The sequence below is a fragment of the Epinephelus fuscoguttatus genome, linkage group LG24 (genome assembly GCF_011397635.1).
Source record: "Epinephelus fuscoguttatus linkage group LG24, E.fuscoguttatus.final_Chr_v1".
NCBI lineage: Eukaryota > Metazoa > Chordata > Actinopteri > Perciformes > Serranidae > Epinephelus > Epinephelus fuscoguttatus.
In genome coordinates, this window is record NC_064775.1 from 16,349,763 (window position 1) to 16,372,259 (window position 22,497).

At 40.2% G+C, this 22,497-nt stretch overlaps 3 protein-coding genes across 4 annotated transcripts; 1 reads left to right on the plus strand and 2 right to left on the minus strand.

Moving 5' to 3' along the window:
• Positions 1-56: 56 nt before the first annotated feature.
• On the minus strand, positions 57-6,200 carry LOC125884735 (keratin, type II cytoskeletal 8-like). Of its 2 annotated transcripts, none has more exons than XM_049569875.1 (9): positions 5,917-6,200; positions 3,563-3,771; positions 3,334-3,394; positions 3,102-3,197; positions 2,707-2,871; positions 2,487-2,612; positions 2,172-2,392; positions 2,020-2,045; positions 57-865 (listed from the first exon to the last, which is right to left on the minus strand). In XM_049569875.1, the coding sequence occupies exons 1-9, from the start codon at positions 6,073-6,075 to the stop codon at positions 702-704; spliced, it is 1,227 nt and encodes a 408-aa protein (XP_049425832.1). In that variant the 5' UTR covers positions 6,076-6,200; the 3' UTR covers positions 57-701. The 2 variants fall into 2 exon arrangements, with proteins under 2 accessions (XP_049425832.1, XP_049425833.1); XM_049569876.1 differs by having other exon boundaries at positions 726-911.
• Positions 6,201-6,313: 113 nt separating this feature from the next.
• LOC125884731 (keratin, type I cytoskeletal 18-like) lies at positions 6,314-10,006 on the plus strand. Its single transcript, XM_049569872.1, has 8 exons — positions 6,314-6,831; positions 6,963-7,045; positions 7,174-7,330; positions 7,416-7,577; positions 7,661-7,786; positions 8,556-8,785; positions 8,982-9,016; positions 9,576-10,006. The coding sequence occupies exons 1-8, from the start codon at positions 6,463-6,465 to the stop codon at positions 9,899-9,901; spliced, it is 1,488 nt and encodes a 495-aa protein (XP_049425829.1). The 5' UTR covers positions 6,314-6,462; the 3' UTR covers positions 9,902-10,006.
• Positions 10,007-10,809: 803 nt separating this feature from the next.
• On the minus strand, positions 10,810-22,291 carry arpc2 (actin related protein 2/3 complex, subunit 2). The gene is made up of 10 exons (XM_049569879.1): positions 22,070-22,291; positions 19,976-20,010; positions 19,299-19,411; positions 16,331-16,376; positions 15,951-16,137; positions 15,523-15,616; positions 14,438-14,564; positions 14,108-14,208; positions 13,100-13,200; positions 10,810-11,095 (listed from the first exon to the last, which is right to left on the minus strand). The coding sequence occupies exons 1-10, from the start codon at positions 22,141-22,143 to the stop codon at positions 11,074-11,076; spliced, it is 900 nt and encodes a 299-aa protein (XP_049425836.1). The 5' UTR covers positions 22,144-22,291; the 3' UTR covers positions 10,810-11,073.
• Positions 22,292-22,497: the final 206 nt, after the last annotated feature.

Consider the following 22,497-nt stretch of genomic DNA (forward strand, 5'->3'; position numbering starts at 1 on the left):
TCTTTAAGTAACTATTTGTGTGTTTGTGTGAAAGAAAGAGAGCAGACATTACTTCAACAGTAAAGCCTTCTGATTTCCTTTATTTTAATATTTGAGGCACAAGGTTGCAGATACATGTGAAGGAAGGAGAACAATTCCAAAGTAGTCTGAAAACCTACAGTATTTCGAGCGTGCAGTTTTGCCCCAGATCCATGTTTGCTTCCTCTTAATGTGACCTGATTGTAGGAAACATTATCTTTGTTAACATTCTTCCTGATATTAACAAGATGTGGCCCAACAGAACAGAAACACTCCTTTAACCACCTACACAATGCCACAAGTTCCTTATTTTATTTTTCACATCCTTAAGAAACCTTTACACCGTTACAGACCCCGCCACAAAAAGTATGAAAGAAACAACTGCACGAAAGCTGAAAAATACACCGATTGTGCCAGGAACACGTCTTTGCTATTGCAAACAAAGATGCTTGTCATAAACAAAATGTCTCCAACTTCAAGCACAGATTCTAGGAAAAACGTTCAGCCTGCCAAGAAGCTATTGTTAGACTGTACCAGAGAGTACATAAAAAGAAGCATGATGATTATTACATTTAAAAACACTTTTCTCTAAGAGTTAAATTTCACTTAATTTGAGCTTTGCAAATTCACATTTTGCGGATATACTGTAATGCTGCAGGTGGAGGGGTGATGGAGAGTGCCGGTCAGCCTTCAGTGTAATGGGAGCTTTCGGACACGACTCTGCCTTCCTCCACCTCCACCCGGATCAGCAGGCGCTTCTTGGAGGCGGGGTAAGCTGCCGGGAACATGGTGGGTTCTGGTCCTCGTGGCTTCTCTGGCAGGTGTTGCTTCGATGGCAGGTGAACGTCTGCGTGCAAGTAAGGACTTGGATTGGTTGGTTTGTTTTTAGATATCTGAGCGAAAGAGAGGTTTGATTTTAGTGGGACACAAATAATGAATCAGTCATGAGAATGCTGAAATGTGTGAAATGGATGCAGAGTTTGTTTTTGTTACTGTGTCCATTTTAAAGCATATTTCATATATTATAATTATATTAAATTTAATACTTGTGGTCCCCTTAACCTTCTTTGTTTACCGCAGTTAGTAATTTCCTTCATTTCCCAGAATTCTTTACAGCAACATCTTGACAGGGAAGATTTAAGCCAGGTGGTACAAGTCCAAAGTGGGCAAGCTGCTACTTTATGTACATTTGCTGCATTGCATTCTGGTATATTGAGGGCTTTATTGGTGTACAGACATTAGTGTATTAGTCAGTGCTGAACCTAGCACATTTGGTGCCCTAGGCAAATGTGTTCCCCCCAGATATTATGATTTATATTTATTGTATTTATTACACAGTAGATATCATTTGTTCTTTCAACATCAGGTCATATTGTTAATGTGCTAAATGACAAACTAGCATCTTAAAACCATCCTGTTGGTCTTCTTTTGAATGACAAATCCGTCTGCTGCGATGGAGAGTTATTTCTTCTCATGCAGGCATGGAACTTAGATGCTAACTGGACGTTTGTGATTTCTGCATGTGCAGCTTTTTGGCCGAGACACAGGCAATGCAACAGTCAGCCTTCGTCACCACTTGTTTTGTCTGTATGATGTGTCTGGGCCTTAAGGCAACATCAGGCTTGATCTTAACATTGCTTTAACATTGTAAAAAAAAAATTGTGCACCAGCAAGTTGCTAGAAATCTTTGAAATTAACAGAAATTACAACTCAAGTGTAAAGCTTTTAAAAGCAGCACACGTGTAATTAGGTGTATAGAACTGAACTGAATTGATTGGCCTCACTGTCACCGACCCAATCCTGCTATTTGAGTCAGTATTGGCCTGATATGTGATATCAGTATTAGATCAGTGCATCATGTTTGTCTAGAATCCATGTAAAAAAGTAAAAATCACCACAAAGCAACCAAATGAACCCAGAAAGACCATTTTAGTAGATTTTTTAGGGTTTTGGAGCTGCTGATTTCAGAAATTTGAGAGAAAGTGTCAGAACGGTTCTCACCTGCATTGCGCATGAGGTAGTTCATTCTTCACAGAGATGGAGAAATAGAGACAGTTGTTAGTGCAAGCATTAATCCATCACGGTGTATTTTATCAAACAGCAACATGAGTCAGTGCACTGATACATACTGATGTCTCGCACTGCTGACATACCTCTGCTCCTCGCCCTCCAGCAGCTTGCGGTAGGTGGCAATCTCAATGTCCAGGGCCAGCTTGAGGTTCATCAGTTCTTGGTATTCACGGATTTGTCCAGCCAAGTCCTGCTTGGCTCGCCTCAAGGCTTCCTCCAGCTGGGCAATGTCCGCCCGGGCCTTCATCACATTGTTGTCACCTTCTGTCCTCATGTCATTGATGTCCTTCTTCAGGGCCTCTTCCTAACATAAAAACAGAGTGACGGAAAACATCAGAGGCCAGTTAGAAGTGTGTGCCTATGCCTTAACTCTAGAAGTGTTTATGTGTGATCACAACCTTCCTTGCGAGAGCCTCCAGGTCCCCATTGAGCCTCTGAATGTGGCGCACCATGTCTGAGATCTCCCTCCTTAATTCACGCACTTCCTGCTCACGCTGTCCTGCACTGAAGACCATGGCATCCATCTAAGCAGGGACATACAGCACACTGGTCACTTAGTAAATGTAGAGCTGGTCTTAAGAACACAGTTTTATTGCGTAGAATCTTCGTTTTTCTCACCTTTTTCTGGTTCCACTGCTCGGCTTCCTCCCTGCTGCGGGCGGCAATGTTGGCATACTGATTCCTGACACTCGCGATGATCTCATCCATGTCCAGAGACCGTTTGCTGTTGTCACGTAAGACCACTGTCTCGTTTTGGACTTGTGACTCTAGCTCCTTGATCTCCTGCAGGGGACAGACATTGGTACAACAGAGTCAGAGGGGGGAAAAATTCACATATTTGATGTTATATTTCCCCTCCAGGCCAAATATACGGTGGCCCTGGGAGTCAAAATTTGACATTTGACAAATACAACACAACAATGTTGTAGTGTTTTGTGAAATGTCAGTGTTTTGTGAAATGTTGCTGTGTTTTGTGAAATGTGAAAATAAAATAAAATAAACCCCATCATTACCTCATCATAGCCAACCCTGAGGAAGTCCAGTTTTCCCATCAGGTCCTCAAGCTCCAGAGCGTGATCAACTAGCGCCAAGTGACCTTCATCTGCATCCTGGTACATGCATACATTAAACATATACACATACGTAAGTACATGGATGCCAGTTAAGAAATTGCTTTCAAAATATCAACACATAATATGTTTCTGAATGCTTGAATAAATAAGCACCAGAAAAAGCTTACAATACCTTTTTCTTGACAATAAATTCATTCTCCAAGTCAGCTTTTTTCAAAAACTCATGCTCATATCTGTAACAATGAGAAAATAAAGGGTGAAACATTTGTGCCAATGATATTATTGACACAGTTTTGAGTTCTCTGGGAATATACTGTGTTTGTGACTGTGGACAACAGAGAAATTCTTTCCATAAGGACCAATGGACATATTGAAGTCTGGAGTGTTTAAACCCTGCTGACCTTTTCTTGGTGTCCTCCACCTCCTCCTGGCATTTGTGTAACTCAGCTTTCAGCTTTTCTTGGTCACGGAGCAAGGCCTCAATCTGATGCTCCAACTCGTCCTCCACATGCTTAACAATGTCGTCAATTTTCCCCTCGTAGTCCTCCTGCTCCTTGAGGATCTTCAGCTTGGTGTCGAGCTTTTTGTTCTCATCCTCCAGGTTTTTCACCTGAAACAGAGACAGACAAAGTGGTGGACATGGTGAGAAGAACAGGAGAAAAGAACATAGACAGCAGAAACAAAACATACATGTTGCAATGAAGTAAATGCTGAGGCATGCTAAATCTGAGGAATGCCAGGTCTAAGTATATACTGTACACAGGCTATTATTATGTGGTTCATGTTGATAATGACAGGTGAGGTGATTTTTTTGCACACTCCAAATAGCCTATGTATGGGTAGCGCCACCTGCTGGTAAAAGAGAAAAATGTGTTTTTTGTGGAACTGAGTAGTTTAGAAATGTATGTAATTCTAGAGTAATTTTTTTTAAAAGAATTTCTAAGTAATTGAACATATAAGGGAAAATGATCCAAAGACCTTGTGCTAACAGTCAGTCTGTAGTTATCTGTTATTTATTACTATTGTTTTTCTTTGTGTTGTTTTCTCACTTGTTCTTGTTTGTAATAAATACAATGAATATATTAAAAAAAAATTCTTCTCTTGGGGTGCCAGAAGAAGCTTACCCGGGGTGCTAAATGTGCTAAGTCAAGCGATGATATTAGCATCAGGTAAGGGAATATTTTAGTAGATTTAGGTTGGATGTAGCAAGTCAAGGCCAAAATCACTTCCTATTATAAAGCTTCAAACTGTTATGAAGGTGTTGTTTAAATACTTTGATCAATAAAATACTCTACAACACATCTTCTTTGTAAAGTCCCTGTTGTTTCCACATTACTTAAAGCTCTCAAACACAGCAAAGTCGGAAGAATGACTTCCGAACGAGGGAACTACGACAGTCCGAAGAGCACGTGAATGCAACAGACGTTGCACTTGGCTCCAGTGCGCATGCTCAAAGCTAATTGCCTGTTTGAGCAGTTAGTATTTATTTTAAAGACTGGAGTTTACATAATCTTCTACCATACAAATTGTAAAGTTTATCTTTTGAAGAAAAACTTGATAAAACAAATCGATGCCCACCAGCCGTGGGATATTGTTAAAACCAAACCTTTGGTAAAACAAAACAAAACAAAACAAAAAACAATCAAATTTAAGTAAAGTAGTATTTCCGTGACAAAATGGCTGACTGCTAACTGCTAGCTTGTCAGAGAAGACGTTTTTTTTTCTTGCTTCGTGAGTGTTAATATTCGGAGGGGTGTCACCTCGTCAAGAACAGGTTTTCAGGATATTAAGCATCTTTCTGAGAGGGTAAACAAACATGAGAGCAGCAGGAAGAGACTATCCGAACTGTAAACAACAACAGGTGTGTGTACCCGGTCCTATTATCACCTGTGTTGAAGTGTGTGAGAAATGTTAAAAAGCAGGTGTAATTGTTACTGTGTAGGCCTAATTTTCTGGTTTTACTTGTTGTTGCTTCACCATTTTAATTTCCACATAAAAACACCACCGTGTAAAGGCCTATCTGCTTGAGTGACAGGTTGATGACCCACAGAACCAAGACTTGAAGTTATCTAATTATCCACAAGATGGCGTCCTACATTTACCTCCAACAGTATTTACATGAAGTGTGTGGTAAAGGCAAGGAGACACTTTTCATGCCCTCAGGTCACTGAATTAATTACTAAATCATCCTCCCGGATTGGAAACATGTTTTAAGAATATTATATCCTCTATCAAAACCTGATTTTTTTTGTTTGTTTTTTTGTTTTGTTTTTTGACCGTTAGCATACTGTATTAAATTGTGCATAAGTTCAAATGAGTGTATGAAAAATAAATGGATACAAATACAAACAAAAGAAAATGAGTGATACATTGGAAAAAATAATAAAAATGCATATTCAATTATATTAAGTAGAATATTTGTAGAATCATAGAGTTGCTAAAAAGATGGGGGGAAAAATAGGTCTACATTAAATACTGTGTTGTCAGTTTCTTTACATTTTTTGTCTTTTTAAATTTTTTAAGTAAATAGATAAATGTAGGCTACTTAGTTATGACCTATGTCTTTTTACTCTAAAGAGTGGTAAATAATTAATATTAGGCTTTAGATATTAATTAACCGTCTGATTAATTTAACCGAACTGTGATAGCAAATAGTTTAAAAATATGTTTTATTTTATTTTATTTAAAATAAATATTTTTTTATTAAAAAAATAAAATAATAAAAAAAAAATATAGATTTTAAAAATGTACAAACCTTGTCGATCAGCCTGACAAACTTGTCGTTGAGTCCGACCATGTCGTCCTTCTCCCTGGATTTGCCCGACGGGTCGATGTTGTTGGTCGGGTAGCTTCTCACCGGTCCCGTGCTGCCGGGGGAGTAGGACTGGCTGCTGTAATCTCTCGGTTTGGACATATTGAGCTTGTAACAGCGAGATCAAACCCAGACACTGAACAGGTGAGCAGTGAAGGCACCTTCAGCCCTCCGGATCACCTGCTTTTAAGGTGGGCCAGGACCACCCATCACCTGCCCAAAACTCTGCATCCATCCAATCAAGAGAGGACAAGTGCAATATTACAGTGAGAAAAATAAAAAGTCAACATGAAATACTTGAATTTTGAGTTGGAACCAGTTTGTCCAGATGTGGTGCTGGGCACTAGGAGCCAATGGCACCGCTGGGGGCGGATTTATGCGTAAAAAACAGGTATAAAACCTACCTGTACCCCTCACATCCATGAAGTGGACTCCCTAGCCTGAAGCGCCCGCTGTCACTGTCAGCTCTTCTCTCATCAAGCAGTCATAATGCCTTCAAACACTGCTGCCAGCATGTTTGGTGGAGCAGGAGGAAGAGGCTCCAGGGTGTCCGTGGCGAGTCTGGAGGGGCTGCGTAACGTGCTGCGCAACGACACGGACAGAGACTCCGGCCCCGCCGCCCCAGCAACGCCTGCAGCCTCCGCCGCTCCTGCCGCGCCTGCCGCACCCGGGGACGACAAACAGACACTGCGGGGTCTGAATGACCGACTGTCGGGTTACCTAGGCAGGGTGAGACAACTGGAGAAGGAAAACAGCGACCTGGAGAAACAGATTGATGAGATTTTGGCCAAGAGGAAAGCACCTGAGGGGCGCGCCTGGGATCAGGTTGAGAAACCTCTGGATGACCTCAAGAAGCAGGTTGGTCATCTCATTTATTTATTTATTAGAATATGAGAAATATGAGAAAATACATATTTAAAGCTAAATCAAATAACTGTTTCCAAATAACAATATTACCAGTAAAATTCATCATACATTCCTCTCCTTAGATTAAAGACATCACCATGGACAATGCCAAGCTGCTGTTACAGATTGAGAACACCAAACTGGCTAATAATGACTTCAAGAACAAGTGAGTTTCATGCAGCTTTAAAAAATGGGGAAATCAATACTCAATATTCAGATTCCAATTTAAAACCAAACACTAGGTGTCAGTGATGTTTGTATGGATCATTAGTGGGTTCCTCTACCTGTGTGCAGGCTGAACGATGAGGAAAAGGCACGGAAAGAATTAGAAAAAGATGTAGATGATCTGAAGAAGAACATCGAGGATACCAAGCTGAACTGCATGCAGACGCAGAAAGAGATTGATCTGGTGAAGGAAGAGCTGGCTCGCCTCGAGCAGGAGCACAAACAGGTAAGAGTGGAAACAAACACTTTGTGATCAACTAATAAAATATTGTCTAAAATCTGAGGCAAACTTGTAACTGGGGCTCTCATAGGAGGTGAATGTCTTGCGTGAGAAGATCAAGGACTCTGAGGTGAAGGTGGAGATTTACTCTCAGGACTCCAACCTGGCTGAGGTTGTCAACAAGATCCGCAACCAGTACGATAACCTGGCCAGGAAGAACCTGAAGGACACAGAGGAGTGGTACCAGAGCAAGGTACGTTCCTTGTATCGTCCTACAGTCAGTCATTGTTTTCTTCCTTTCTTTATCTCATCTTCATCTTGATTTCCCCTCTCCAGTTTGATAACATCAAGGTGGTGGAGGCCCAAAACAACGAGGACTTGATAGCTGGAAAGTCAGAGCTGAAGGATCTGCTCAAACAGAAGCAGTCTCTGGAAATTAAGATCCAGAGTTTCCACAGCAGGGTAACCACACACAAGCCTTTTCAGATACATTATGTCACACTGCCATAAAATTGAATTGAAAATTGAACTCTCTGGCATCAGACGCACAGTAGATACCAGTCACTAAGGGGGTGTAAATATTGAAATATTTATCAAATCATGTCGGGAACGATAAAACCACCTGCAGGTGTGTTAGCGTACCTGTTCTCCTTACAAACATTCCTGACTCCCCTGTCATTATACTGTAAACCTGATACTTTAAGCCAGACAATCTCTTTATCTGTCTCACTGCCACCTGGATCTGCTCTTACATAACAAAACAAAATATGAACATGAAAAAGGTCAAGGCCCCTGAGAAGTCACAGGGATGTATTATGTATTCTTTTAAAGGACTACGTCACCCTCCAAATGATCACTTGTATGTCATTTTCTTAGCCTGTGTTATGTTGATTTTATGGAGAGTGAGGTATCCAAAAACAGTGAAGATTCTTGATGAATTGAAGTCATAGGTGCAAAACTCTATCAAAACATCAATTTACAAACTCTCACATAACTCTTGCAGTATAATCCAAGTCTCATTTATCCAGTCATATGCTCAGTACTTCCTAAACATATATACCTGTCTGACGGAGAACTGAATTAAAAGTAAAACTTATCTATAGCCAGACTCCATTGACAAAAACAGTACTTTTACCTGGTAGAACAGAGGAGCTGCTGCTCTAATACTGCCACGATCATTGTCATTGTGTGACTTTGGTGCCTTAAAAATTCCTTCATGTCTGTCCTCAAGATCCACAATCTGGAGGAGACCCTGAGGAGCACCAAAGTGGAGAACGGTCAACGCCTGGCCCCCCTCAACCAGGTGATACTGAAGCTAGAGGTGGAGCTGGGGGAGGTGAGGGCACAGGTGGAGCGCCATGTTGAAAACAACAAGAACCTGCTGTGTGTGAAGATGAAGCTGGAGGCGGAAATCAACAACTACCAGCGACTGATGCAAGGCTTGACCACTGACATCGAAAGGTGGGGACTGCTCAGAAATAATTCATGATGAATGAATGATGTCACAGCTTTGGATGCATTCTATTGGCTTATTTGAAAATCTGGGGATGAACTGTCCCTTTAAAAAAGAACAGCATTAACACACACACACACACACAAAAGCATAGTGTACCGGTTTCCAACCTGTTAGCATATTTATCTCGCTCTTCCCTGACAGCCTGGAGTTTTCTTTAGAAGATGCAGTGCGTAGCGGTAAGTTCTGGATCCAGCCTTTATTTGAAACACAATTTCAAATAAAATCACAAAGACTCCATCATGTTCGTGCTGTGACCTGGTTGAAAATGTATCTCCACCACCAAGACAGACCTGGGTCAATTACTGACTGTCTCCTTTCAAACAAACAAAACCAAACCAAAAGAATATGTCAGAATTTGACTCTTTTCTGGAGAATTGAAAGACCTAGAAAGGGTTAACCTGACATTCCTCTCTGAAAAATGTTGTCGGCCATATGGGTTACACTTTTTTATCTTTTAAAACCAACAGCTAGTTAACAGCACTACATGTAGAGTTAAACTTGAAATCCTTTACATCACTTCTTGGAAGAATACTTTTGGGAAATGTATTTGCTTCCTTGCTTTAAGTGAGATGAGAAAATCGATACCACTCCTACATATCACTTAAGATGCACTCAACTGTTGCTGGCACATTGCACCCTGTAACTGCATGCAATTACACACACTGCATGGGAATCATACAGACTGAAGAAAAGCCGAAGCTTTATATGTAAAATCGGATTTATCTTTGTTTCCAGATCAGCAAAAGCCTGACAATAAGGTTCCTGAGCAGCCAGATGAAACCCTCGTGAAGCAAGAAAGCTCCCCCTCTGACAAATCTACTCCCCCCGAAGCCCCTGAAGCAGATAAACCGCCTGAAGTGGTGGAAGGAGACCTCATAAAGGCCGACAAGGTTGCTGTCTGTGAAGCAGTTCCCGATGCACTTAGCAAAAAGAAAAAACCCAAGAAAAAGAAGGGTTCATCCTCTTCCTCCTCTTCTTCCTCCTCTTCATCTTCCTCTTCTTCCTCATCCTCCTCTGAGAATGAAGAGCTAGAGAAAGAGAGTGAAGTGGCTGAAGTTTGATCCTAAAAAGCTTTTTTTTCTGTCACTTGGCCAAGTATCACATCTGTTTCCTACTGTTGTTGCCAAACCTGTAAAGCCACTAAGAGGTTGTCAGTAAATAAATACGTTTGGTTTTGAAAGAAAGATGCCCACAAGTGTTTCATTTACTGTTCTGACATGTGAATTATGGGGCTGTTGTGTTTTTAAACATCATATAACATACTTTAATACTCACAACTTTTGCATTATTTGTGAAAAAAAACCTCCATCTCTGGTGAGGTAACATATATGTGAGCAAGAGGGTCAAAGTTCAGGGTGCAGTGTAATGCCAAAGTAGTTTGTCCCGACTATGCATACTGCATGCAACAGTACGTACTTTGTAAGGCTAGCTGCAGTACGTACAAAAATAACTTTAAAAAGCATGCATTTCAGAATGCAGCCAAAATCTCCTAAATGTCAGATACATCAGTGGTTTTAAAAGAATATAGTGAGTTTAAGGATGGTAAAAATTCTCAGTCAACACAGGATCATGTAATACTTAAACCGAAAAGTCAAAACACAACTGTAAAATGGAGACGCATAAACTGGAAAGCTTACTAATATATTGTAATGAAATATATTTTAACAGCATAATTAGACTAGAAGGAAAAAAAAATTGTATAGTCTAATAAAAATCTTAAAAACATAAGTGGCTGCACAAGGGTCACAGTCACTACACAATACTACCAGAGATGCTTTTTTTTTGTAAGAGTGATTTATTTTTTCAAATGACAATGGTACAGACGACATGAAAGCACAGAGAGGGAGAATGGGGGGGATTGAAATCATCCAATACATGGATATTGGATGGTGAGGGGTTGAGGGGCAAGCAAGAGTACCAAATGGAGTAAAAGATATCGTATCAAAAATTTCAATTTTTTTCATATATATATTTATATAGGACTAATAATTCTCTTTAACTATGCAAAGCAAGGAATGCCCTTTTTTCCATTTATCTTGAGCCTTGGCTTTCCCTACATAGAGCCAACATTATTATTCGTTAAAACAAAAAAAAAGACTGGACACGTATTTGGGGGCTGGGCGGGGGCATTTAGAGGCGTCCTGGAGTCCTGTCCGATGTGGCGTTGAGTCTCAGTGTAGCGCGTTTGGGCGTGCTCACTGGGGTTTGGATTTCTCTGGTGGGGGGGTCAGCCTCAGCGGGAGAAGGTCTTTCCACTGAAAAATTGAACAAAGGCACATTAGATCCCAAACAACGACATGTCACCCAACAAGTTATTACCTTCCCTGGTACTCAAATGAGGAACTACAGTATGTTGAAACATCCTTTGGCTGCTTTAACCACATCTAAAAGTGATTTCTGGGGGGAAAGTTAATTTGCTTTCTTTGTCAAACAAGCATATAATTAACAGTTCCTTTAAAGGGATAGTTCGGTCGTAGGGTTGTGTGAGGTACTTATCTGTAGTCAGTGTATTACATACAGTACATGGCAGCTGGCACGCCCCCAGTTTGGACACTATATTCAGAATATTTTCACTGTCATACCTTGCCGTCAGACAACAATTACTGATTGAAAACTAAAGCCATTATATCGCTTTCTTCAAACCCATCAAAGTCCTTTCACAAATAAGTAATTTTACCTCACAGAAAACAGGAGCTGCTCGTCTACCACTGCACCACAGGTAAAAATGCTTTTTCTGTTGGTAGAGTTTGATGGCTTGAAGAGAGCGATATAACAGCTTCAGTTCAGTGCCGGAAAGGGCTGTCTGACGGCAAGGTAAAGCAATGAAAATAGTCTCAATATACCATACATTTTGACTGATATTCATTTTTTAGGTGGCTGAAATATGTTTTGTTGCTGTCCCCGTCCACAGCAGTACATTGCTTAGCTTCTGTGGCTGCTTCTGGGGCCGTGCCAACTGACATCCACTGTAGGTAATACACCCCACTTCAAAAATTCTTTACTATCCATATACAGGGCTTAATAATATGGATTGCCCAAATTGTCTGGGGCAAATAAGGTGCCACGAAGGGCTAGTAAATCTAGCGTCTATCGGACAATTTATCAATCTATCAGACAGGATGGACAAATCGGGCACTTGCAAGAAAATGGTGGCGGCTACATACAAAGTCTATGAGCTAAAGCGAGCACTTGAATTATCCTGAAAACACAAGTTTAGTTGGGTGGGGTTAAAGAATATGGACGAAACTATATATTGTGCAGTTTGCCACACGTTTGACAGCGAGGCAGAGAAAATGATATTGTTTTACATAAGGTGCGTTTGCAAGTAAAGGTTGACTTTTGTTATGTAGATTTCCTAAAAACATTAACATTGAACCCTGCTTTAAAACTAGTCAAACCAAAAGCTCAAAACTGTAGCAATGCATCTGACCTTTTCTGATGCGGTTGTGCAAAAGTATTCTTCAGTTATTAACAAAGCTGTTTCTTTTGCTCTGTTTTGCTTATCCAGTTACACAATCAGATCTTGTGTATAGATGGTATGTCACCTGTCATATTTGTCAGTTAGACTTGACAGTTTTACTCGTAATTGCAGGATTGTGATATAATTGTATCTGCAAGCAAACAATATGTGATTGACACTTCGTTTGTTTCACATTTCTTAGTTGACATCTTTAACTACCTTGTAGCCAAACCAAGAATTCATATGAAACGTTTCTCCGTCTTAGAAGCTCACGGAAATGCCAGCTATAATGGGGGTTCCCTGCTTATTCCAGTTACACATTAACCACAGAACAAAGACTCTCTGTGCTCTGACAGTTTATATTTTTCAGTTATATTCAAAGTTTCAAGGCTAAAAACAGTGTCGGTGCAACTGTCTGGAGGTTTTAGCAAAGCAGAGTGCTGTAAAAATTCCTGCTTGACTCATGTTAAACACTGTTAAAACAGTAGGGGGCAAACACAGCCACACACCTCAAAAACACACAAAGATACAGACAGAAAAATAAAATGCAGATACAGTGTATCTCAAAGCTTTGATGAAGCTCAGGATTCATGATGAAGATTACTGAACAGTGGAGGCTTTAAACACTAATATACAATATGTTAAATTAAGATTGAAAAAGAAACAGTTGGATAAATCCTAAAACTGATTCATGGCATCAAAACAACACCACAAACATAGAATCATGGCGTTGTGTTTCATGATTAGACAAGCAAAAATGTCAATTTTCATGGGTGTCGACATGAGCGAGGTTACTTACGAGATGGTCTTCATCTCCTTCTTCTCGGCATCGGGTCGAGCGCGGTTCAGCACCTTGAGGAAATCTGACGTCTTGGCCCTCATGCGTGTGTGAATGTAGGCCTGCAGAAGAGAGGATGTTACGCATAAGAGATTCTCATCACAAAGACACCTGTCGGCGTAGTTTATCTATCAACTAAAGATGCACATGCAGATTTTTCTTGAGTGAGAAATACGATATCAACATTTTGTATCAGGTGCAGCATCTTAATCTAAAACACAATGTGCAGCAGACACAAAACCAATTTTTTAACAATGTGTAATCTCCTGTTTCCCAAGCTTAAACCACCCACAACTGTCCGAGAAACCATCTGTTGTGTCACCCACGCAGACTCCACGCTGTCTGAGGCTTCCAGCATCCAATTCCATTATCTGCAGGCACTTGTTAAATAACACAAAAGCCTACACATACCTATGAAATGTATGTCAGCCAAAAAATGGCACTGATTAGGGTTTAGAGTCGAGAGGAGCCTGTGTGAATCACGTCTCACTGTGTGTGTGTAATGTGTACACAAACGCCCCCTAAGAACCTGTATGATCACTGAAGGAGGCAGAGCAAGTCATCGTCAGCAAGGGGCTTGGTTTGATCTCACCTGAGGCTGGGCTCTCTACTGTAAGGAGGATGGAATGTACTATTACTGTGACTTGTTGCTCGCCTGTAGACTTTCAGCTTGTAGTGTGAGTATTTGACAAGTGCCTCCTTCATTTTTAATCAGTTTCAGGTAGATTCTCAGACTCTAAATTTATTGTATGTTCTAAGAGATCAGCCTCAAGTCTTAAAATAACACAAGAATTCACAGATTATCTGTGAAAAACAAGCATTTCTAACTCCAGAACAAATACTACTATGTACTGCATTAATTTTCTAGGTGCCCTGGCCCTACAGAATGTTTTAAAATCCTTGAAAGGAAACTGGAGCATTCAGTTCTGATTTTTTGCATGGCTGATCTTCTGGTTAAGTTGAACTGACCTTGGAGCACTTTATGTGGTAGTGCAGGTAGTCCCTGAAGGTGTGGATGAGGTTGATGGTGTTGTCTCTGGCATTGGCATTGGTGTGACGTGGGAACAGGACTGAAAGCATAAAAACAGTGCATACACATCAGTGTCAAATTATTAACTTGGTTTGCTAAATACATAAGTGTACACACACACACACATATATATATATATATATATATATATATATATATATATATATATATATATATATATATATATATATATATATATATATATACACACACACACACACACACACACACACACACACATATTCAGCCAAAGCTTAACAGGTACTAACCAAAGGTGATGTATCCAATATTGTCCCCGACAGCTGCGTCTGTATCCTTCAGTTCCAGTGGGGGCTCCCTGTGGCTGAACAGCACCTGGGGGGCTGTGTGGCTGGCTCGCCGACCCTCTTTGAACTCCTGCACAGGACAAGTAAGTGTACAGCAGACTTTATTAATTTCAAATGTTCATAAAACACACGTAAGAGTAACACTCTAGTCAGTAACTTAATTACTTGTCATACAAATACTACAGTTACACTCAATTCCAAAATTAAAAGGAAACAAACAAACCAATAATAATGTCATTGTTGTTTTCATAGTTGTGTCCTTTTGCTGTTGGTGATCTTAATGGTTTTTTGTTTAGATTTCATTGGTCGCTTAGTTGCAGGAAAAAAAAAAGACGCAACCTGCCGCCACACTCTTAAAAGCTGGCACAAAAAAGGCACAAAGAGTAGCACCCAGCGCCCTACCTCAGGTTTTCCAGGCTGTAGGTGTACAACCCCTAATTTACAGGGCTGGTACCTGCGGTTATTCCACAGGCTAGTTAATAACATGTCGGGCAGGAAATCCAAAGTGTGGGATCATTTTGAGAAGGTGAAGGACGAACCCAAGGTGATATGTAAACTCATCTTCATTGGTCGACTACAAACATGACGTATCATCTGAAACATGTCAGTAGCTACATGCCCATTAGCCCACAGCGTCATTAACAGGCGGCTCGCTCAGTGTGTGACGTGCACTTGTAGATAAAATATAGGCCTATATTAATGAAGGTTCATTAGTACAGTTTTGTATTTCTCTGTAATGTAGCACAGTTGCATTTGACAGCCTATGTATTGGTACATACTAAATCTTTTTGTGGCAGTCTAAACAGTATGGCATGATAGTAAGTATTGGAATGCACAGTTAGTATATAAACAACAGTGAGAGTAAGTATGAACAGCTCCTTTTTAGTTGACTGAATCGACTGCATTAACACTGGGTTTTAATTCAGTGTAACTAGCAGCCATTTTGCCACTGGCTTGTTGACTTGTTTGCTTAAGCAGAGTATAGCCTCAGCAAATTTCCTCTTTTACATACATGTGGCCTCACACACCTGCATGAAGACTTTGCCGATGATGACGTCATCGTCGTCTTTGAACACTGTGCTGAACACCACTGTCACTCTGTCTTTCTTAGCCTCCAGATACCTGAGAAGAAAGGACATGTCAGGAGGTTTAAACAGTTAAAAAAGAAAGAGCTTAATCCTGTGAGGATTACGCCATTTTTCCCACACTGGAGAGCTACTGCAGAAACATTCCAACAATCCACAGGACTGTAAATATTGTGTTAGCTGTGTAACATCAAAGGTAGCAGTCTCATTATCAGCTGTTTTTTTTTATTGCCAGCTAGAACAGTAAATTATTTATAGCCACATCTTCTAATAAATAAGAGTGTATTTATTTCACTTGGTCGCATCTCAGTTTACTGTCTAAAAGGGAAATAAATCTGACACTGTAAGCTTTCAAAGTCTCCCCCACGTACATGGACTCATCATCTCTGTAGTGGACCACGGCCCTCTTCTCGCCCTCTTTGCCCTCTTCCTGGAACTTGAAATACTTTTCAAACACTGAGGCAAAGCAGTTCCTCTTAAGCATCCCCGCCTGGTGGACAACCTCATCTTTATTGGCTGGTAGCGCGTCCAGGTCGTACAGGAGGGACACGTTGTAGCCTGGGAGGACAGGAGGATTACAGATTATACAAAATGGACAGCAAGTAACAACTCATAGCCATTTCACAGTTTAACATTAAAGGAACAAGTGAGCTACCACAAACTAACAAACACTGGGAAAATGTGTTCTAGAAATGAGGAACAAAGTGGTTGTGTGGTGTAGGGAACAATCAGTAGCTTTGTGAGAACTTACCAGCCTCTGGTGAAACCAGGAAATCCCCATAGACCCTCTTGAGCAGCTGTAATTAAAAATATGACCTTTATTTGCATCTCACTTCTCTAAATACAGAAGAACCTTACAGAAAATGAGACAAACAGCAAAAGAAAAAAGAATATTAACTTTAAACTACAGTCTTGGTACCCTAGAGTCAAGGAGATTTCTTTTGATTAAACTGGCATCCTTTGATTTTCAAAATTCCCAACACTTCAGTGATTTTCATAGCCTGTGGGAATCCCTTTGAGACTAAACAGGTGGTTTAAGAGAAGAGAAGGCACGAGCAGAAATGTCAGCCGCAATAAAAATCAGAGAAAGAGACAAATCGCTGAACAGCAACAGGCTTTTATTATGGTAGGAAGGAGCTGTGTGTTCAAAAACATGGGGGCGTCCTCTCTAATGGATACCTGTCATTGTGGAATGACATGACATAGACTTTGCTGTAATATTCAAATAAAAATCAGGTATGATGATAATGCACTGACGTTCAACAAAAGAATGCGGCTGCTAAACTGCACAATTAAGACAAAAAGAAACTGTAATTTTCAAAATCTCTTCAAAGAGTGAAATGAATCTTGAACTGCGCTGCCTAGCAGATTGCGTCTCAGTGCTCCTGAGCTGTTTGCACGGATTTAAATTGGGTTTGTCAGCAAAAATTACATGTTACGAGGTTACATTTGAACAAATCATTATAACTTTATAATTTAACTTTGCTCAATGCTCATTTTTACTGAGTAGTGCTTGAAATAGTCACACATAACCTAATACAACCTCTGATGCTAACTGTTAACAATAACATCTAAAGTTAGCTAGCTCTCCTACTGCCGATTTGAACGTGGGTTTTGTTGTTTACAATGTGGCATTAACAGGGAAACAACAGGGTGCTCTTCCTGACACGTTGATGGTGAGTTCACGGCATCTTTTCATTCTGAAGTCATCCCCGGGAAAATCGCTTTGTCCGAAACATGTTCTCTATTGTCCCTGGGAAGATTTCTGCTTTTTAGCATGTGTAGAATTGATGTCACACAACACTGAATATCATCTTCATTGCAAAATATCAACCAAGTTTGAGGAATGCCTCTGCATCGTGTCGGTTGAAATTTCAGTTTCTTTCTGCTGTTGTTCTTCCTACTGTGTTCTTTGCACAAAGGCAATATTTAGTCTTTTTCCACATGGATAATTGTAATTAGACGCAATGAGGGGATAATTGCACTCAGCTGCAAAACGTTATGTGTGCTTGTGCTGCAGTATTATAGGTCAGTATCTTTTATGATTTGGACCTTGAGATGGGGCAGACAGCGCTATTTGCTCGGCAGCTCAGTTAAAATGGATTTCATCCTTTGAGGGTGTTTTAAGAATTCTACATTTCTTTTGTCTTGGCAGGTTTAGCAGCCGTAAAACTTGCAGTCTTTTTATGAACGTGTCTACGAGTGTAGTATACTGTATTTTTCTTAATTCTAATCTGAGCAGCAAAGCCAAATAAAGCAAATATGAAAAACGAAGAAAAGAACAACAAAACAAGCCCTTTAACAAATAACGCCCCGCCTCCCTCTGACTGCTTTTCCAAATAGACTTTTCACAGGCTGAAAAACTGAATGTGACACTGCTGAACCATTCACTTATCCCTCCGCTCTTCAGTTTTAGGGAACAAGGAGGGAAGGCGCTGGACGGCAGCCAAGACATTCAAACACAGTGGCTGCTGCTCGCAGTCAGCACTTCCTCGCCTGGGGTGAGTCACACAAACTCACTTCCTGTTTCTATGAGAAGCCTCAGCAGCTGCTTTTTTCCTTACATGGCAACAGAGCTCTTGTGGTGGAGGTGTGTGTGTATGTGTGTGCAAAGAGCATGACCTCATTCTGCTTTTTTTTTTTGGATACTTTATCATCTTAAATTAACACCAAAACCAGACTGAAATGAAACGTATCAGCATTCTTGCCCTGACTTCTTAGGGACAGTGCTTTTGTTGTTGCAGCAGTGTATGTTTGCTGTGTGACTGCAAGTTTAAACTGCTAACCTAAAAGAGAATTATCATAGAAATCAGAAGTATATCATGAAAGCAGCTGTTGACCTCTGCATGACCAGCTTATTTTTACACTAGAGGAGAAGTGAGTGTGAAAACCGCAGACACATTTAAAAGACTTTTAAACTCAAGCCTAAAGGGACAGTTTCGCCAAAAATCAAAAACACATATATTTGCTCTTACCTGTTGAGCTATTCATCAGTCTAGATTGTTTTAGTGCGAGTTGAGTGTTGGAGATATCGGCTGTAGAGATATCTGCCTTCTCTCCGATAAGAAGTAAGCGTGCATCTACTGCTAGCTCACATAGCACCAATGAGATAGCTAACTTTACAGCTCAGCTGAAGAGAAGGCTCTCATCTATGAGTAGATGCATGCTTCCTCCTACGCGGTGATACAGTTGGCAGGTGTAATTCTGCTCACAAGGTCTGTGGATTACCTTGAGTAACCTCGTCAAAATTTCTTGAAAGAGACATTGCTGATGAGTTTATCAAATGTATTTTTTTGGTGCTTTGAGCACCACAAGCCAAGTGATATCTAGTTCCTTTATATTCAAGAGAAGGCAGACATCTCTACAGCCGATATATATTATGATATCTCCAACACACTCTCAACTCGCACCAAAACAAACTAAACTGATAAATAACACTATAGATGAGAGTAAAAATATTTTTGATTTTTGGAGTGAACTACTTTTTGGAGTAAAACCTTAAGGACAGGAACATTTCAGCTCTTAAAAAAAGACATTTAAGACACAAGACTTGCAGGTGCCATGGTTTGTGTATACACACATGTTCATGAAAATCGGTATTGATATATGAAACCAGCCAGAATGGAGAGTTGCTGAGGCCCAGTTTCTGTCTGGGTAGGCACAGATAAACATTTCCCATTATCTTCCATTTATGTTTCTCCCTCAACCGTGTGTCGTACCTCGTCAGCCCCATGCTCCTGCAGCTCCTTGTAGAACTTCAGGGAGATGCTGACCATCACTTTGGTCTTGTCCCCATTGGGGTTGGAGATGTGGTACAAGACGCCATCGAAATCTGCAGCACAAATGAACAACATCAAAGCCTGTAGGTGATTAACGAGGGACAGCCTCCTAACCCTTGCCGTCTGGCAACTTGACACACCGACACATTTTGTACTTGGACAACTGTGCCATCTTAATTAGTCACCTCAGTTCATATCAGTACACAAGATAATTTCAGTCAGTTTCACGTGTGAGATGTAACACTTTGTGTCATCAAGCAGCAGTTACTGGCAGAGCTGAGCATGTGCAACAGGTTACATAACAGGAAGATAACTGGTGTGATGACAGCAGCAGCAAGCACAGCTAAAAATCTGTATCACCTCTAGCAGCAGCCTAAAAGCTTTATCATATTCATAGTGCAAAAAGCAGTAAGTGATTACTGTTGGAAAATGTGCTGTGTGTTTCAGCAATCAAATAGCAATGTAGTAGTTTCAGTAATGGTTTGGTTTTACTTACAGTAACATCACTACACTAAAAAAACATTCTCAAATCTGCAACCAAGTTATGTATCACCCGTGTGGTCAGAAACTACATACAGTATAGAGCAAGCTGTCAAATGAGATGCCAATAATCTTACCTGCAAACGTCACATCGACGGCCTCTGGCTTGGTTCTGGAAGGAGAAAATAAAAGTAGGAGATGATTAACACATAGAAACAATAATCATCAAGTTGAGCTAAATATTCACATTTGATTTACATTTACATTTTCTTTATCAACTCATCTGTCCATTATTTTCTCCATTCAAGTATTAATAATTTTGGTGATAAAATGTCAGAAAATAATTAAACATGCCCTGTGTAATTTCCCAGAGCCCAAGGTGACATCTTCAAATGTGTGTTTTATTTGACCAACAGTCAAAAATCCAAATCTTTTCAGTTTATAACCATCCATTACAAAGAGGAGCATCAAATCCTCACATTTAAGAAGCATGGAACCAGTAAATGTTTGCTTTTATTGCTTAAAAATATCACCTCTGGGAATCAGAGGTCTCCTGATAGAATATTATCATGATATATAAGGCACAATATGATAACAGTGATTTTTAAATGTGTTGCAATATGCTGAGTATAATGGAAACATATACTGTCATATATTGCAGTTTATTTCCTTTTTTTTCCACTGCAGATTTTGTCTCCAAAAGACAGACAACATCCGTTTTAATCTATCTATAGTACCATGAAAGTTTTCAGTGTTTTCATCTCACTTCAGTCATTTTTAATGCAGCAAAATGTTTGTGCTGGACTAAAAAGCAATTGATTATAATATTGACAGACTATCAAAAGTGTAATTTGAATTTGCAATATTAATAACTTCTATAACAAAAAGAGCAATACTTGGCACCCGTGTATCGATAACCATATCAACATGGAAAATATCCCTGTGTCGATTAAATTTTTAGAATACTGTGAAGCTCAGTCTGTGTTAATTTGTCATTTTTGAGCAAATATGCCCATGATTAACTAAATTAATAATTAATAATTCCAGCTTCATGTATGTAATAGTGAATGTAATATATGCGGGTTTTGCACTGTTGGTTGGACAAAACATGAAATTTGGAGGCATCATCTCAGGAAAGCGTGACATTTTATAGGCTAATAATTAGTCCATCAATCCAGAAGAGAATTTGCAATTAAATTGATTATGAAAATTCACCACACATGTTACCACTAGTTTAATGAATCACCTGAACAATATAGTCTTTTATTAAACCAGTCAAACCCCTAATCTGGGGATATACAGTGAGTAGCAAATGGATATTTTTTAACGTGGATGCTGCAGCAGCTTGTCCAAACTGCATACTTGCTCCAAGAAGCAGCTGCTGGGCAAAGACTTGACTCAGCTTGACTACAGGAATGCGGAAGCTGGAGAGAGGGGCGATGGTTAGCTAGCATGTAGCCGCTAACTGCTCCTGTGGTGCCGTGGAAAGCAAATAACTGGACTTTATTAAGTGGAAACACCCAATTCGATATAATAATAGCAGCCATGTGTTGTTACAGTGTGGTTAATGATTAATGACGTGGTTTAAGGTAACCGGATATGAGTTTTTGTTCTCTTGTCAGACCTGATGTGTCAAAACCTGCACTCCTTACATAATGTATTTCACTAGCTAGGAGTATTACTAGGTAATGTCTTTAATAAATGGCTAGTCGAGTCATTAATAAAAGTTTGCAGCTTCACATAAATATCCAACGATATGCCCTTTATTAATACCGATGAACCAAACCACAAACACTTGCGACATAGCGCTCGGCTAGCTATTTTTAATGCTATGCAACCTCGTAAACTGCTTTAAAATATTTTACTTAATAACTGCCAAGTCAGTGGAAGCAAACTAGTCTGAAATGTTTTGATATTTCACCTCCACAGACAGTAGGAGAACCGCCGGGAAAGATAAAAATCATTGGGGTTACAAATTCTGGCACAACACCGGCCGTGCAGACACACCCAGTCACGGCAGATCAGCAACACAATTCACTGTGTATTTAAGAGGATTATTTTCAGGTACAACACGACCAACTAGCTAAGTTGTGCAAAGCTGCAAACGTTTATCGGCTGCATCTGAAACCCCGTCCTGCTTCATTAAATGCAGCCATCATCTTGAGTGAAACGCTAAAGGGGAAGCTAGCAGACGTTAGCAGCGCTAGCCAGGTGTAACAATGATTTCTCACCCGTTGGATGCGCCGTCGAACTTCAACGACAGCGTCTCTTCTATAATGCGGTTATTGATTTCTAACAGGATCATTGCAGCGGACGCCGGTGTCGAGGAGAAGGGGGAATGATCGGTGCTATTTGGTGGGATTAACCTCTTTGTGTCAAATTCTGCTAATTTTTTCCTCCCTTGACAGACCAGACCGCTTCCGTCGAGGCTCCTTCCGCCTGCCACTTCCGCGTATTTTACACTCAGGACCCCGTAGGTTGAGGCGGCCCGCAATATTGCCTGTAAAAAAATCGGAACAACAAGTTTTGATTGAATACAGTTTGATGTAAAGTAGGTTTTCATACAAGATTTTCCTCTGGAGTAGAGGTGCATAACATTGACGCATTTAGAATAAATAAATTCGCAATTAATGCAAGTATTGCAAAAATCAAGATGAAT

Excerpts from the sequence above, each read along its gene's own strand:
- LOC125884735 (XM_049569875.1), bottom strand. The coding sequence starts at position 6,075 with ATGTCCAAACCGAGAGATTACAGCAGCCAGTCCTACTCCCCCGGCAGC. Across the intron at positions 3,772-5,916 it reads TTGTCAGGCTGATCGACAAG|GTGAAAAACCTGGAGGATGA; the intron begins GTTTGTACATTT and ends TCTCTGTTTCAG. Across the intron at positions 2,872-3,101 it reads TCAGGGTTGGCTATGATGAG|GAGATCAAGGAGCTAGAGTC; the intron begins GTAATGATGGGG and ends TGTCCCCTGCAG.
- LOC125884731 (XM_049569872.1), top strand. The coding sequence starts at position 6,463 with ATGCCTTCAAACACTGCTGCCAGCATGTTTGGTGGAGCAGGAGGAAGA. Across the intron at positions 7,046-7,173 it reads AATAATGACTTCAAGAACAA|GCTGAACGATGAGGAAAAGG; the intron begins GTGAGTTTCATG and ends ACCTGTGTGCAG. Across the intron at positions 7,331-7,415 it reads TCGAGCAGGAGCACAAACAG|GAGGTGAATGTCTTGCGTGA; the intron begins GTAAGAGTGGAA and ends GGGCTCTCATAG.
- arpc2 (XM_049569879.1), bottom strand. The coding sequence starts at position 22,143 with ATGATCCTGTTAGAAATCAATAACCGCATTATAGAAGAGACGCTGTCG. Across the intron at positions 16,138-16,330 it reads CCTGGTTTCACCAGAGGCTG|GCTACAACGTGTCCCTCCTG; the intron begins GTAAGTTCTCAC and ends CTGTCCTCCCAG. Across the intron at positions 11,096-13,099 it reads AAGGAGATGAAGACCATCTC|TGGAAAGACCTTCTCCCGCT; the intron begins GTAAGTAACCTC and ends TCAATTTTTCAG.